The sequence below is a fragment of the Cyanistes caeruleus genome, chromosome 17 (genome assembly GCF_971803275.1).
Source record: "Cyanistes caeruleus chromosome 17, bCyaCae1.hap1.1, whole genome shotgun sequence".
NCBI lineage: Eukaryota > Metazoa > Chordata > Aves > Passeriformes > Paridae > Cyanistes > Cyanistes caeruleus.
In genome coordinates this window covers 1,520,720-1,533,344 of record NC_141717.1, presented here as the reverse complement: position 1 = coordinate 1,533,344, position 12,625 = coordinate 1,520,720, and the positions used below count along the sequence as shown (strand labels likewise).

The window sequence follows — 12,625 nt, the reverse complement described above, 5'->3', positions numbered from 1 at the left end:
CACCCTAATTAACAATACCAAATGTCAGCTCTCCCATTCAAACATGGGCATGTTCATGTGTATGACCACGTTAATTTAGAAGGCAGTGTCTGCTCCCTTGGAGTGTTCAAGGCTGGATGGGGCTTGGAACAACCTGGTCTAGTGGAAGGTGTCACCCCTGCCCATGGCAAGGGTGGGATGAGATGAGATCCCCTGCAACCCAACCCATTCTGTCATTCTATGACAAAAATACAAAGGGAAAGTAAGAGATGTTTATTTTCACCTATCATATGAATGACTTTTATTGAATTTTGAGTGTCAGAAATAGCCAGACAGCAACCTGGGCTTGAAAAATGATAAGGAAAAAATAATTAATGTCTTTTCACTGCTAAGAGCTAAATTACACCACACACACAGGCAAACAGAGTCCAGCTTTGAGATAATGGGTCAAAGCCACTAGGCTGTGGTACACTTCCTGAATGGAATTTTAAGTGTTCACAAGCAGAGGTTTTCCACTCCAAATGTTTACCTGTCACTGAAACGCCAGGGAATTTGAGGATTACACACAAAAACAGCATGAAGGAGAAACGGCAGCGTTTCTCATGGCGGTGACAAGGTGGGAAGTGCTGCAGGAGCTGCGTTCTGCAGGGCCGGGCTGGACACTGGGGCTGCAGCAGGAGCCGCGGGGCGCGCCCGCCACCTGCCGGGCACAGCCGCACACACCGAGCGCCTCCCTTCTCCTGCCTTCGCTTTCTCCTTGCCTTCCCTTCCCATCAGTTCAGCCCGCTCCGTGACCCCTCTGTGTCAGCTGGTGAACAGGGAAGCAGCAGCTCAGCTTCTCAGGATTTCTGGATGCTGGAAGGCCGTGCCCCATGATCCTGATCTGATCAGTATAAACCATGTTTTATTCCCTGCTACACTGCATCCAGGAGCCTGATGTCCCGAGGCAGTCAAGAATCTAGAGCTTGGTAGAGACAGCCTTGGAAAAAAAGCCAAAATCAGAGTCTCTGAAGCCCTGAAGGAGCTTCACAAAACCTCAGCTAACAGGTCAGGAAAGTGATACAGAACAACAGAATCACAGACTGGTTTGGGTTGTTGAAAGGGAGCTTAAACTCATCTCATTCCTCCCCCTGCCATGGGCAGGGACACCCTCCACTATCCCAGGCTGCTCCAAGCAGCCTGGCCTTGGGCACTTCTAGGGATCCAGGGGCAGCCACAGCTTCTCTGGTACCCTGTGCCAGGGCCTGCCCACCCTCCCAGGGAACAATTCCTGCCCAATATCCCATCCATCCCTGCCCTCTGGCACTGCGAAGCCATTCCCTGTGTCCTGTCCCTCCAGGCCCCTGTCCAAAGCCCCTCTCAGCACTGCAAGGGGCTCTGCTGAATTCTTCTCTTCTTGGGGCTCTCCCAGCCTGGCTCCAGAGTAGAGGGGCTCCAGTCTCCTGCTACAAAAGGAAATTTAAAAGAAGAAAATAAAAAAAGCCCAATAACAAAAACAACCCCCTGGAATTTAGGTGAATAAACAGGCAGAGTAAAGAAGTTAGTAGAAAAGATTTATTGCTTAGAGCTGTCTTTTTGCAGGACTAGCAGGAGGCTCCCCAGCTCAGTCCAGCAGCTCGTCTCTCACCAGCACAGGGAAGTGCCGGCCACCCTCACAGAGCTGGGTGTGGATGGCCCGGAACAGCCCTGCAGAGCCCTCCAGGAATGGCCTGGGCTCCAGGACAGGCAGCAGCTCTGCCATCATCACCTGGGCAGGAGCAAAGGAGACACTGTCACCAGAGCCAGCAGCACTCCAGTATTCCTTGAAGTGGCTGCCTAACAAGTGAAATCTAATCAGAGCAGTATGACTAATAACAGGCTAATTGATTGATGGGTATTCTCTTTTGTCATATTTAATAAAGGCAGTGGTTCATTTTCTGCTCATGAACTACCTCGGCTGCCACCCAGCATTTCCAGAGCAGTAAGACAAGTGGCAGTGCTGCTGCCCTGCTGGAGGGAAGGCCCAGCACCAGGATGAGATCAGTATCCTGCAAGAAACTGAAGCTGGTGTTGGTTCAGGAGCTCTGCAGCCACACAGTGCTCACTCACCCAAGGGTAAGTTCAACCCTCCACTCAGGACTGTTCCCATCACCCCCCAGTTATGCCAGAGGTCTAAGTGGCCAGCTCCAGCCCAAACAGGCTACAGGGACTGCTCAAGCTGTCCACATTCCCTGGCCTGGCTGCTGCTCCGTTAAACCTATGTTTGGATCTCAGACCATGCTGTCAAACAACCAGTGCAGCATCAGTATCAGCTCTGGGATTAGGACTGACAACTCAAGCACAGGCCACTTCAATCACTGGACAAAAATGGGTCTTTGGTGCCCCACTCTTGAACAGACATTTTGCCTGGGATTTTTATTTTTTATTTTTCCATCTGGCATGAAATGATGAAGTCTGAGCAGCCTGCACACCAAAACCCACCGAGCCTGCTGCACACTCTGCCTGCCCAGGAGAGAGGACAACTGCATGTGTCAGCCACCTCCCTAAAGGCTGCCAGAGATCCAGGAATGTTTGGACAACACTCTCAGGCATAGGGTAGGATTCTTGGGCTGTCTGTGCAGGGCCAGCAGTTGGACTTGTGATCCTTGTGGGTTTCAACTCAAGTTATTCTGTGATTCCATGATTGCTTCCTGCTGGATACAGAGGAAGACCCAAACAGAATAGAGTACAGGGACAGAGGAGCAGGACACGGCTGCTCATCTCTGGGAAGTCTCTTTCTACAGAAATGAAAGCTACCTAAGGGGAAAGATGGCACATGAAGGGAGTGCTGCACTGCTCCACTTCCAACTACCTGATCTGCTCCTGATACTTAAGAAACAGATCTTCACCATCAAAGACAGGCCAAGAGCTACCAGGAATTTCTATGATGCTTGGCATTCCTCCATGGAAAGGCAATGGACAGGCTTGGCCCAGAAAATAGGTATATCCTTTTCTGGGATATTTATCTTGTAACATGTCCACTTGCTTCACCTGTCCCAAGAGTTTCACTTATCCTGCACATTCTGCACAGAGCTGCTTCAGACCCTCAGGGCTCATCTGCACAAAGCACCTATTTGGGTATATGTGCAGAAGGAACTTGAGTCAGCCAACAGAGCAGCAGGAATCAGGCTTTGGTCATCACTTCATTTTGGGTGGATAAAAAAAACCCCAAACCCTTCATAATCCATAATATAGGATTATAGTGCTGAAATCCCATTTGAAGTCAGGTAGCAATCTGTCTTCAGCCACAGGGCTGCAGCCAGTTATTAATAATGCCTCTCTGGCTCACAAAAAATGACTTTGCCAAAGCCTCTATCATTCAGGTCAATGGCAAAGAATAGGTCAAGGAGTAGATTTGATTTCACAGATCTTCTCTGCCCTTTGCTGCTGGCTGAGAAGAACAAGTAATCCCTGTGTGGCAAACTCTCTGCTCAGGCTGCTGAAGAAGCTGACACCTCCTACCCTGTTCTAACAGTCTTGAATGGTAAAAGCAAGAATAGCAGCACAGTGGTTTGAGATTTAAAAGGAAAGTAACAGAGAACAGAGGAGTTCACTCCAACTGGAAGTCACACAGGAGGGAATGAGTGCCTTAATAGGGCTGTAAAGGCCTGACAAGAGGGACATTACCAACAACATGTCCACTGCCAAATTCTTTCAGAACAGGTAAATAAAATCTTATCAGAAGAGGGTCAGGCATGTAAGGGCCTCTGCTCTGCCCCTAACAATAACAACAACAACAAAATAAGTCCCATTCACTAACTAAGAGAACAAGGCATAAACACAGAAACATCACTGGGGGAACTTGCTATGCTGCTGCTGCCCATCAACACCTTCTACAGCAACTGCTGCTCCACAGTTGTCCTTTTCTTTCCCTGCTCCAGGAGCACTGACACTTGTCCAGACTCACCTTTTGTATGGCAATCTCTCGGTGCAGCATTGACACTCGCAGCTTCAAGGCAAACAGGTCCCTCAGCTCCTGGAGACTGGAGTAATAGAGGAGAGGCACAGCCAGCATGTCTGCACTGTCACATGTCTGTCCCCTGGCAGGGACACAGGCTGGAGAGCAGCTCCCCACATCCCCAGTGCAGTCTGGGCGCAACCTCAGCTGGGACTCCAGAGCTGCCAGGGTACAAGAAAAGGCAGGAGACAAAAACATTCAAGTTAAATTTGTTCTTGCAGACTTTATGATCTACTTATTGTTCCCAAAAACTAATGGCTAAAGACATTGTATTAATCAAGGTAGGCTCCTCACACATGGCACAATCAGGACACCCTAAGCTGTGGCCTGCATTGTCCCCTCCCCAGCCCTCTTGAACTGCAGGTGCACAGAGGGATGGCACACAGGTACCACAGATTTGTTTGCCACCAGAGAGTTAAGTGTCCCATTACCATAAAGATAATCAGGAGAAAAATGACCTTGGTCCAGTGTCCTGCAGACAGATGGCAAAGGGCCACCTTCATGCTGACCACAAACACAGGGACTGTCTCACCTGCTCGCAGCAGCTGCAGCTTCTGCAGGCACTGGGACACTGTGGTTTGCAAGCCCTCCAAGGTCAGAAGGCTTTCATACTCTCCTTTCAGAGTGGGAGGATCTACAAGAGATGCAGAGAAAAAGTGTGAGCACTCCTCCCCAAACAGCTTCCAGAATGGCCTTGAGTTCACCAGCCTTCATTTCAGGCAGAGAATGTTCCTGTCCCTCATGTCCAGCACACACCAAGAATATAAAACACATGGAACTGGAGGCCAAATCATCCTTATTCCACCTTCTGCACTCCCACTGCCCTTTTTCCCTCCTTACCTACAGGCTCAGCTTCCACATACTGCCTCAGACGGGAGGGGACATCCTGGAGGCCCCTTAACTCCTCCTCTATCTCTGCAGGACTGAGGCTCAGCTTTGGGGAGCAAAACTCAAACAGCAGCAGATTAAGGAAGGTTCCACAAGACAGCTCTGTGCAGCATCCTGAGCTCCAGGCCAGGCCAGCTGGGATCAGGGCAGAGGGGACCAGCCTGGGAAGTGGCACTGCAGGGGGAAGGTGAGGATAGCACAGCACAGCTGTGCAGGGCATGCTTGTCTTGTGGCCACTTTTGGCTGGATCAGAACTTTTCTAAGTGCTCAACATCTATACTGTGAAAAAAAACACTGCCTACAGACCCAACTGGAAGTGCTGTTATTGGAGGCATAACTCTCTCCAGCTGGGAGCTCACTGCAGAGCAATTGCACCCCATGCCTGCTAGGAAAGGATACAGTTGTCTGGATCCTCTCCATAAAACGGGTCCTTGCAGCTGCTGCATCTGCACTTGTTTGGCACAGACGACATCTCTGCCATGCCCTGAAATTCCAAAGGGGCAGGAGGTGGAAGTTATGCTCCTTTGTACCAGACAGTGCTCACGCTGAGCTGTGACACACCAGTGTGGCATATCAGTGCTTTAATTACAAGTGTGTCCCTCCCCTCTCTCTCTCACAGGTTATTTATCAGCCATTCCCAACTCATTCCCATGGCTGCTATCAGATCAACAAGGACACCCTGCAGAAAGCATCAGACACTGAAAAACACCTGTTACTCTCTCATTTTGAGAGGAAGGATCAGAAGACAGACAGCACATTTCCATAAGCAGAGTATGAACACATAGCACATCCCTCATTCTGTTGTATTGTCCTGCCTGTGTTTATACCCCATAGGAAACAACAAATCTTCCCTTCCTTTCTTATGAGTAAGTCATTTGCATTTCTGTATATTTATTCTGTTAGTATAGGTGTACAAAAAAAGAGCAGACAGGACAAACTCTCACCCTAACTACTTCATATTCCAAACTTCCTCGAGATTCTTCTGTGATAATTCTTTTGCAGGGACAAAGTGGTATGTTTGGCAAGCAGAATGACAGCAGCGTGTCAGGGATGCAAGACAAAGGTTTAAGGACATTATCACGAGGAACCTGGCCAGGACTTCACACAAAAGTCCACCAGTTTTTTAGATAAAGCATTGCACAAATAACAGCACTACCAGAGAGATGCATTTCACTCACAGAGTTCAACATCCTCATGGATGCACTGTCCCCATAATATCTTTTCCTTAAGGACTGTCTCCCAAAACCTGCTGCAGTAAGCGAGAGCCATCAGGAGGAAGCTTAAAATAGTTCTGCAGTGCCTGACTAACTCAAGTGTGCATGTGTCTTCTTTCTAGCCTAATGGGTCTTTTAAATCATGTTACAATCTGCAGATTTCAGAAATACATTATGCAAAGATGTGGCAAGGTTAATGGAACAGGAAAGAACAGAAGTTCCCAAGAAAATCTCCCCTCTACAAGGGATCTTTAGTGCAAAGGTTATTCTCAATCTGTTACTGAGTTGAAAGCAATAGTGAGAAGTATAAAAATTACACCAAAGTGATTAGAATGCTGAAAGGCTCAATTTAGAAGTGAAAATTAAGGATATAAAGTCTTTACAACTTGCAGAAGGGCAGCTAACAAACTGGTGACTGATAAATGACAGTTTCCAAGAGGAGGAGGAATTCTTGAGGGCAGCACAAGGGGTTATAGCTAGATTTAAGAAAGGGTTTATACTTAATATCTGAGCAAAGCACATAATGGGCCATCTGCTGAATTACAGCAAGAATTTTCAGAGGAAATGTGGGAAACCCTTCTAGAAGAGTGAAGAGTGGACCAGAGTACACAAACCCCAACCACCTGCATCATCCCTGCAGTAACACTGTAGCTGGCTTTGCGTTAGAGCTCAGCAGCAGGAACCAGCCTCAAACAGAGACAGCTGTGGTGCTTCCAGGCTGCAAAGCCAGGGCAGGGATGGTTTGGGAAACTCTCATTGGATAGTGTATACAGCCAGCCATTCCACAGGGTGTCCTGCCTTCAACAGTTGTATGGCACCAGCAGAGACTTCTGCTGCACCGTTAAACCCACGATTAAAGCATTCCAGGAACTTTACCACTAAGTGATTAATGGTAATTAGCACTTGGAAAACAAAAGTAGCACTAGTGGCTACAATAACAGGAGAACACATCCTCAGCAGCAGCCTTGTAGTATGGGAGCTCTTCCTGCTCCCAGTTCAGGCCCCACGACCTGTGGGGTCACTGCCTCCCCTGGGCACGAAGAAAGAGCCACACCTGACCCCTCCTGACAGCCCTGAAGCTGAGGGTAGTTCTGGACTGAACTGGTCTTACCTGGAGTTCCTGGAATAGGCTTTCCTGTAGGACAGAGGGAGCTTCAGGTGGCATCTGTAAAACAGGAGCAGGATCAATCCTGGCAGCTGGAAATCAATTAACTGAGTCTTGTCCTCCAACAGGGAAAAGGGTGTTTTGTCAAAATCTGAAATTAATTTAGCTGGATTGGGAGATGTCAGCAACTCTGGAGGTTGGATCCACCACTGTCTTCAGACTGTCCTCAAGGAAGGAATTTTAGGCTGCTCATTTGACTCCACAGGCACCATGAAGCTGAGCTGGGAGAGCTCCTGCATCCTGCCACCAATCAGAGGTTCATCCAGGATGGGCAGCTGGGAGTAAAACCACGGCACAGCAGAGTACAAACATGGAAACAACACCTTCAGGGAAGCTTGTCCGCCACACCTTGTTGCCCTACCTTAGCAGGACAGGGCAGCTTTGCTTAGCACCATGTCACACTCAAAGAAATAGGAAAGGGACATTCCAGCTTCCCCTAGAAATATGATTCTTAACCCTAAATTGTTATTACAAAAACAGGAGGGTTGACAGTTGTTAGTCACATAAAGACTAGGAATGCAAGGCCACAGGTGGAAATTTCGGTAAATGTTTGAATCCAAATCCCTGTTCCCACAGCAACTGTCACTAAAGTGTCCTGGGGCCTTTCCAATTCTAATGAAAAGGGGTAATTTCCTCCCTGCACAAACACAAGAGTTAGGTTGTGGCAGCTGAGAGAATTATGCCTCAAAACTTTCCAGGGACATCGGACTGAGCCTCAATGTTTTGTTAAAACAAAAGAGGAAAAAAATTACTTAAACAAGACAGACTGGCATGAATGCAAAGCCAATCTTGCAAGTATTATTTTACCACTTTTCCACAAAGAATCTCAGTAACATTCCCTTCACAATCCTTCCTACACCAAACCCTAACTGCACTCTAGTCAGTCCTGATGCGTGTAGTTACACGGGCAGTGTTACAGGTTAACAGAGACAGTATTAAACCCAGATGCCACCCCTCCAAACAGCACCAGGCACATGCTTTAGAGAGAGAGAGAGAGAAAATTCATGCATCATGTATTATCACAGTGTAAAAATAGAATAAATAAAAAAATCAATATGCTATAATAGAGAGTATACTCAGAGGAAAGCTAAGGCTCAAGAAAACTCTACAGAGACAGCTTTCCAAAACACTCACAGGGGACTATGAAAAATCAGAAGTCTTAATTGAAAGGCTTTCAAAGTCCCAGCCAACCAAGAATAAGCCCTTAAAATGAAAACACTCACTCAGCCACAATAAAGGCTTTTCAACTGTATAGGATCCTTCCTCTTGAGAGGGATGTGAGGAGCATGAAGCCAGGCTAGGACCCCCAGAGCAGCCACAGCCAGCAGGATCTGTACACGTGCCTGTGAGTGTGGAGCAGAACAGAAGAGGTGCCCACCTCCCACACTTACCCCTTTTCCTGCAGGGTGCCTGTCCCCAGTGAGGTGTTCCTTTCCCATGGACCTGCAGCATCCTCCTTTTTGTTGGACTCTCCCAGGAAACCACAATTCTTCCCTGCATCAAGTAACTGCTTGCCATCAGCTATGGAATTCTTTCCCACAGTTGAACCCCCTCCAGAAAAGCTTTGCTGCTCATTTGGGGCAGATTCAGACAAGCCAGGTGTCTCCCAGGGTTCTGCTGCAGCACAGACACTGCTGCTGCAGTGCTGCTGTCTGGCACTAGCACCAGTTGCTGTCCTGTGACTCCTTCCTTGTTTGGAAGTCATTCCTTTTGAGGAAATCTTCCCAGCTGTCCTGGGGCCTTGAGAAACACATCTGGCTGGGACTTTCTGCTGAAGTTTCTTCATGTCTGGGTCAGTCCTGTAAGTGGCTCTTAACTGGTGTGGCTTCTTCAACAACAAAGGCTTTTTGCTTCCAGCTCTCACCTTCCTGCACTCATGGACATCCTCAACAGGTACAGGCACCTGCTGCTCTTCAGCTTTCTTGGGAGCATGTGCCTCACCTGCCCATTTCTTTCTGGTAGCTCCCTGAGCCTCTAATGGAGTTTTCAAGATGCTTTTCCTGACTTTCAGTGCCTTCTCTAAGGCCCTATTGAGCAGTTCCAGCTCCTCTAGCTCCTTGGGTGAAGGCCTGTCTTCTGCAAGAAGAGAAAACATGTCAGAAGGCTCAAACCTGGATGTTCCCCATTTGACGCTTCACAAACTTGTTCTTCCAGGTAGTACAGAAAGAAACTAAACCAAATGAATGGTGCAGGAAGCTATTTAGCTTTTTAGGTGTGGGAACAGCCACTTCACAGAGGATGCAGGCAGGATTGCCAGAAGCTTTAAAGACCCAGGATGGATGTGAGGATGAACCCAGGAGGACAGTTCTCCCGAGTCAACCTCAACAAGTGACATTCCCACACTTGGGTCAGGCCCACAGTCACTTTATTGCCGGCCTTGGCTAATGAGGCACGACTCCAAGCTAACCCCAAGAAGGAGAGCGGGCAGAAAAAGGCAGAGGGGGTATTTAGGTGGATGCAGAGCATTGGAATGACTCCGAACACCGCAAATGGCCCGGGGCCGGTGTGACATGAGGGGCAGCGGCCCGGGGGAAGCGCTCACCATGTTCAGTGCTGGAGCCTGGCTGTGGCTGCTCCTCTTCTTCATCATCCCTGCAGGGAACAAACAACGAACAGGGGCCGGCGTTGCTGCACCGGGACGAGATCAGCACCCCCGGCCCGCGGGGACTCGGACACGGCTGAGGGACCAGCGCCCGGGCCTCCCTCCTCCCTCCGGGCCGCCCGGGGATGGAGGGGCCCGGGAGGGCCGTGCCGGGCGGCTCAGCACACACCCGGGTCCCGGGCGGCTCAGCACACACCGGTGCCGGGCGGATCAGCACACACCGGTGCCGGGCGGATCAGCACACACCGGTGCCGGGCGGATCAGCACACACCCGGGTCCCGGGCGGATCAGCACACACCCGGGTCCCGGGCGGCTCAGCACACACCCGGGTCCCGGGCGGATCAACACACACCCGGGTCCCGGGCGGATCAACACACACCCGGGTCCCGGGCGGATCAGCACACACCGGTGCCGGGCGGATCAGCACACACCGGTGCCGGGCGGATCAGCACACACCCGGGTCCCGGGCGGCTCAGCACACACCGGTCCCGGGCGGCTCAGCACACACCGGTGCCGGGCGGCTCAGCACACACCGGTGCCGGGCGGATCAGCACACCCGGGTCCCGGGCGGATCAACACACACCCGGGTCCCGGGCGGATCAGCACACACCGGTCCCGGGCGGCTCAGCACACACCGGTGCCGGGCGGCTCAGCACACACCGGTGCCGGGCGGCTCAGCACACACCGGTGCCGGGCGGATCAGCACACCCGGGTCCCGGGCGGATCAACACACACCCGGGTCCCGGGCGGATCAGCACACACCGGTGCCGGGCGGCTCAGCACACACCGGTGCCGGGCGGCTCAGCACACACCGGTGCCGGGCGGATCAGCACACACCGGTGCCGCACTCACCAGCGCCACAGGAGCGCCCGGCTCCGCGCCGCCCGCCGCTCCAGCTCCCGCCGCCGCTCCGCGCCCTCTCCCAGCGCCGTCCTCAGCGCCGCCGCCGCCCTGCAAGGCCCAGCGTGCTCAGAGCCCCGCGGGACCCGACCCGGCCCGCCGGGGCCCTGGCCTCCCGCCCCTCACCTTCGGCCGCAGCCCGCAGGCAGCATCAGCCCGGCCGCGGCCCCGCCGCTCCTCCCGCCGGCCCCGGCTCCGGCCCCGCGCTCGCTACGGCCCTGCCAGGACCTGCGGGCGGGGCGTGGCCCGCGCGCGGCGGCAGCGGCCCCGGGCCTGAGGCGTTCCGGCAGCCCCCGGGTTCCGCTCCGCCGCAGTCCGAAGGGTGTCGGGCAGGGGGTCCCTGTGGTCGCTGTGCTTGCCTGGCGCGGGCGGGACAGTGCCGGGGATTCCCCGCTGGGCCCGGGGAAGTCACTTTTCCCTCCGCTGCCTTCAGTGCTTCCCTCTCCTTCCTGCGCCCTCTGAGCGGGCTCGGGCCCCGCGGGCCCGTCCCACAGCCCGAGGTGGCCGGCCCTCCCGGGGTCAGGACACAAGGAGTTTGTTCCTCCCAGCCTCGGCAGTGGAGCGGCCCGAGAACCCAGAGCCCCTGGGCTCCGCACGGGCCCCGCAGCCGGAGGCGGGCCCAGCCGGGGCCGGTGTCAGCCCGGTGCTCCCGGAGCCCTGGCAGAACCGCCTTCAGCCCAGCGGACACAGCGCACGGCAAACTGCTGCCGCTGCCGCCCGCGGTTTGCATCAGCAGAAAAGATAATTTGTGGGGTGTTTTTGATGGAGAGGGGAATCTGCCTTGCCCTGCGGCTGTGGGGGCTGCCGGGTTTGTAGCGAGGACTCGGAGTGCTGCTGGATCCCGGCGGGATCAGCTCTGCTGCGGAGCAGTGCAGTTCTCCAGAACAGCCCGTAGCTGGCACTGTCCAGGCAGCTGAGAAGCAGGAATCCTGTCCTTCCCCGTGCACAGCACAAGCAAGTTAACAGAAAAGTTAGAAAGTAGGAAAGAAGTGGTTCTTCGCCTTCAGTGGCTCAGTCTTGAGGCTGAGATGCTCGTGATTCTCTGCAGCCACGTCACCACAGACTTTTAAAAAGAGAAGTTGAGAATTCCAGGCGATTCATCGAGACAGGGCTTTAAAACCCCTTATAAAACACTGTAAAATGTCAGAAAAATCCTCACACATCATGAGTTTTCACATTCGTGAGCTCAACATTCTTCCAACTGTAATTTGCACTTTTGACACAGACAAAGAATGATTTCTCTCTCGATCGCTAGACTTTGCAATGAATCTGGCAAATAGGCTGGCCCCTTCCTGCCCTGAATCTTATAAAGAAGTGTGAGTTCACTGTCAGAGCACTGTGAACACTTCGCTTCTGAGGCATGAGCCAAGGTAGAGCCCAGCCAGATATCTCTGGGCTCAGCAGGGCTGATGGGAATATCAGACACTCTGAAAATAGTTTAATCAACAAAGTGGCACTTCTCCTCAGGCACCTGCATGCTGTTGGCATTTAAGTATTAAAAACAACCAAAAAAGTGATCAGGCTGCTGTAATCCTGGAAAGTCACCTGAGGCATGAAGCCTGCTGGAGCAGCACTACTGACATGGCTACCTTTGGCATCAAGTCTCTGTGGTTTGGCAGTGCTAAAAATTATCCTCAGAAGCCAAGGATCCCTTTGTACAGGAGATGAATCAAGTGTGTACCCCTCCTGAGCCTCTGGCTTCATGCAGGCAGTAGAATTCCCCCCAGTAGACAGGAAAGGTTTTATGCAGGCACTTTGCTGCTAAGCTGCACCTTGCTGGGAAGAAGGTCATCTGCATGTTGGCTTAGAGTAAAGATTTAAGTGAGGTAAGGGCTGCTACCATCACAAAATCAGGAGGGGCAAGTGGGGTGAGGAGGGCAAGACATTATTTTGTCCCTTCC

The 12,625-nt window shown here is 52.0% G+C and overlaps 2 protein-coding genes across 4 annotated transcripts in view; one reads left to right on the top strand and one right to left on the bottom strand.

Annotated features, from left to right (window-relative positions):
- Nucleotides 1–250: 250 nt before the first annotated feature.
- On the bottom strand, nucleotides 251–10,960 carry TEDC2 (tubulin epsilon and delta complex 2). Of its 2 annotated transcripts, none has more exons than XM_086854182.1 (10): nucleotides 10,851–10,960; nucleotides 10,677–10,775; nucleotides 9,765–9,814; nucleotides 8,614–9,298; nucleotides 7,169–7,222; nucleotides 5,243–5,327; nucleotides 4,796–4,904; nucleotides 4,488–4,589; nucleotides 3,905–4,116; nucleotides 251–1,424 (listed from the first exon to the last, which is right to left on the bottom strand). In XM_086854182.1, exons 1-10 carry the CDS (start codon nucleotides 10,874–10,876, stop codon nucleotides 1,098–1,100), a joined length of 1,749 nt encoding a protein of 582 aa, XP_086710308.1. In that variant the 5' UTR covers nucleotides 10,877–10,960; the 3' UTR covers nucleotides 251–1,097. The 2 variants fall into 2 exon arrangements, with proteins under 2 accessions (XP_086710308.1, XP_086710309.1); XM_086854183.1 differs by lacking the exon at nucleotides 251–1,424 and adding an exon at nucleotides 1,520–1,726 and having other exon boundaries at nucleotides 10,851–10,926.
- LOC111936229 (ankyrin repeat and fibronectin type-III domain-containing protein 1-like) overlaps nucleotides 10,945–12,625 on the top strand; it is a 257,278-nt gene continuing 255,597 nt past the window's right edge. For both annotated transcript variants that reach the window (XM_086854158.1, XM_086854152.1), the window contains exon 1: nucleotides 10,945–12,550. The gene's annotated coding sequence lies outside the window, so the exon portion shown is untranslated. The remainder of the gene's footprint in view (nucleotides 12,551–12,625) is intronic.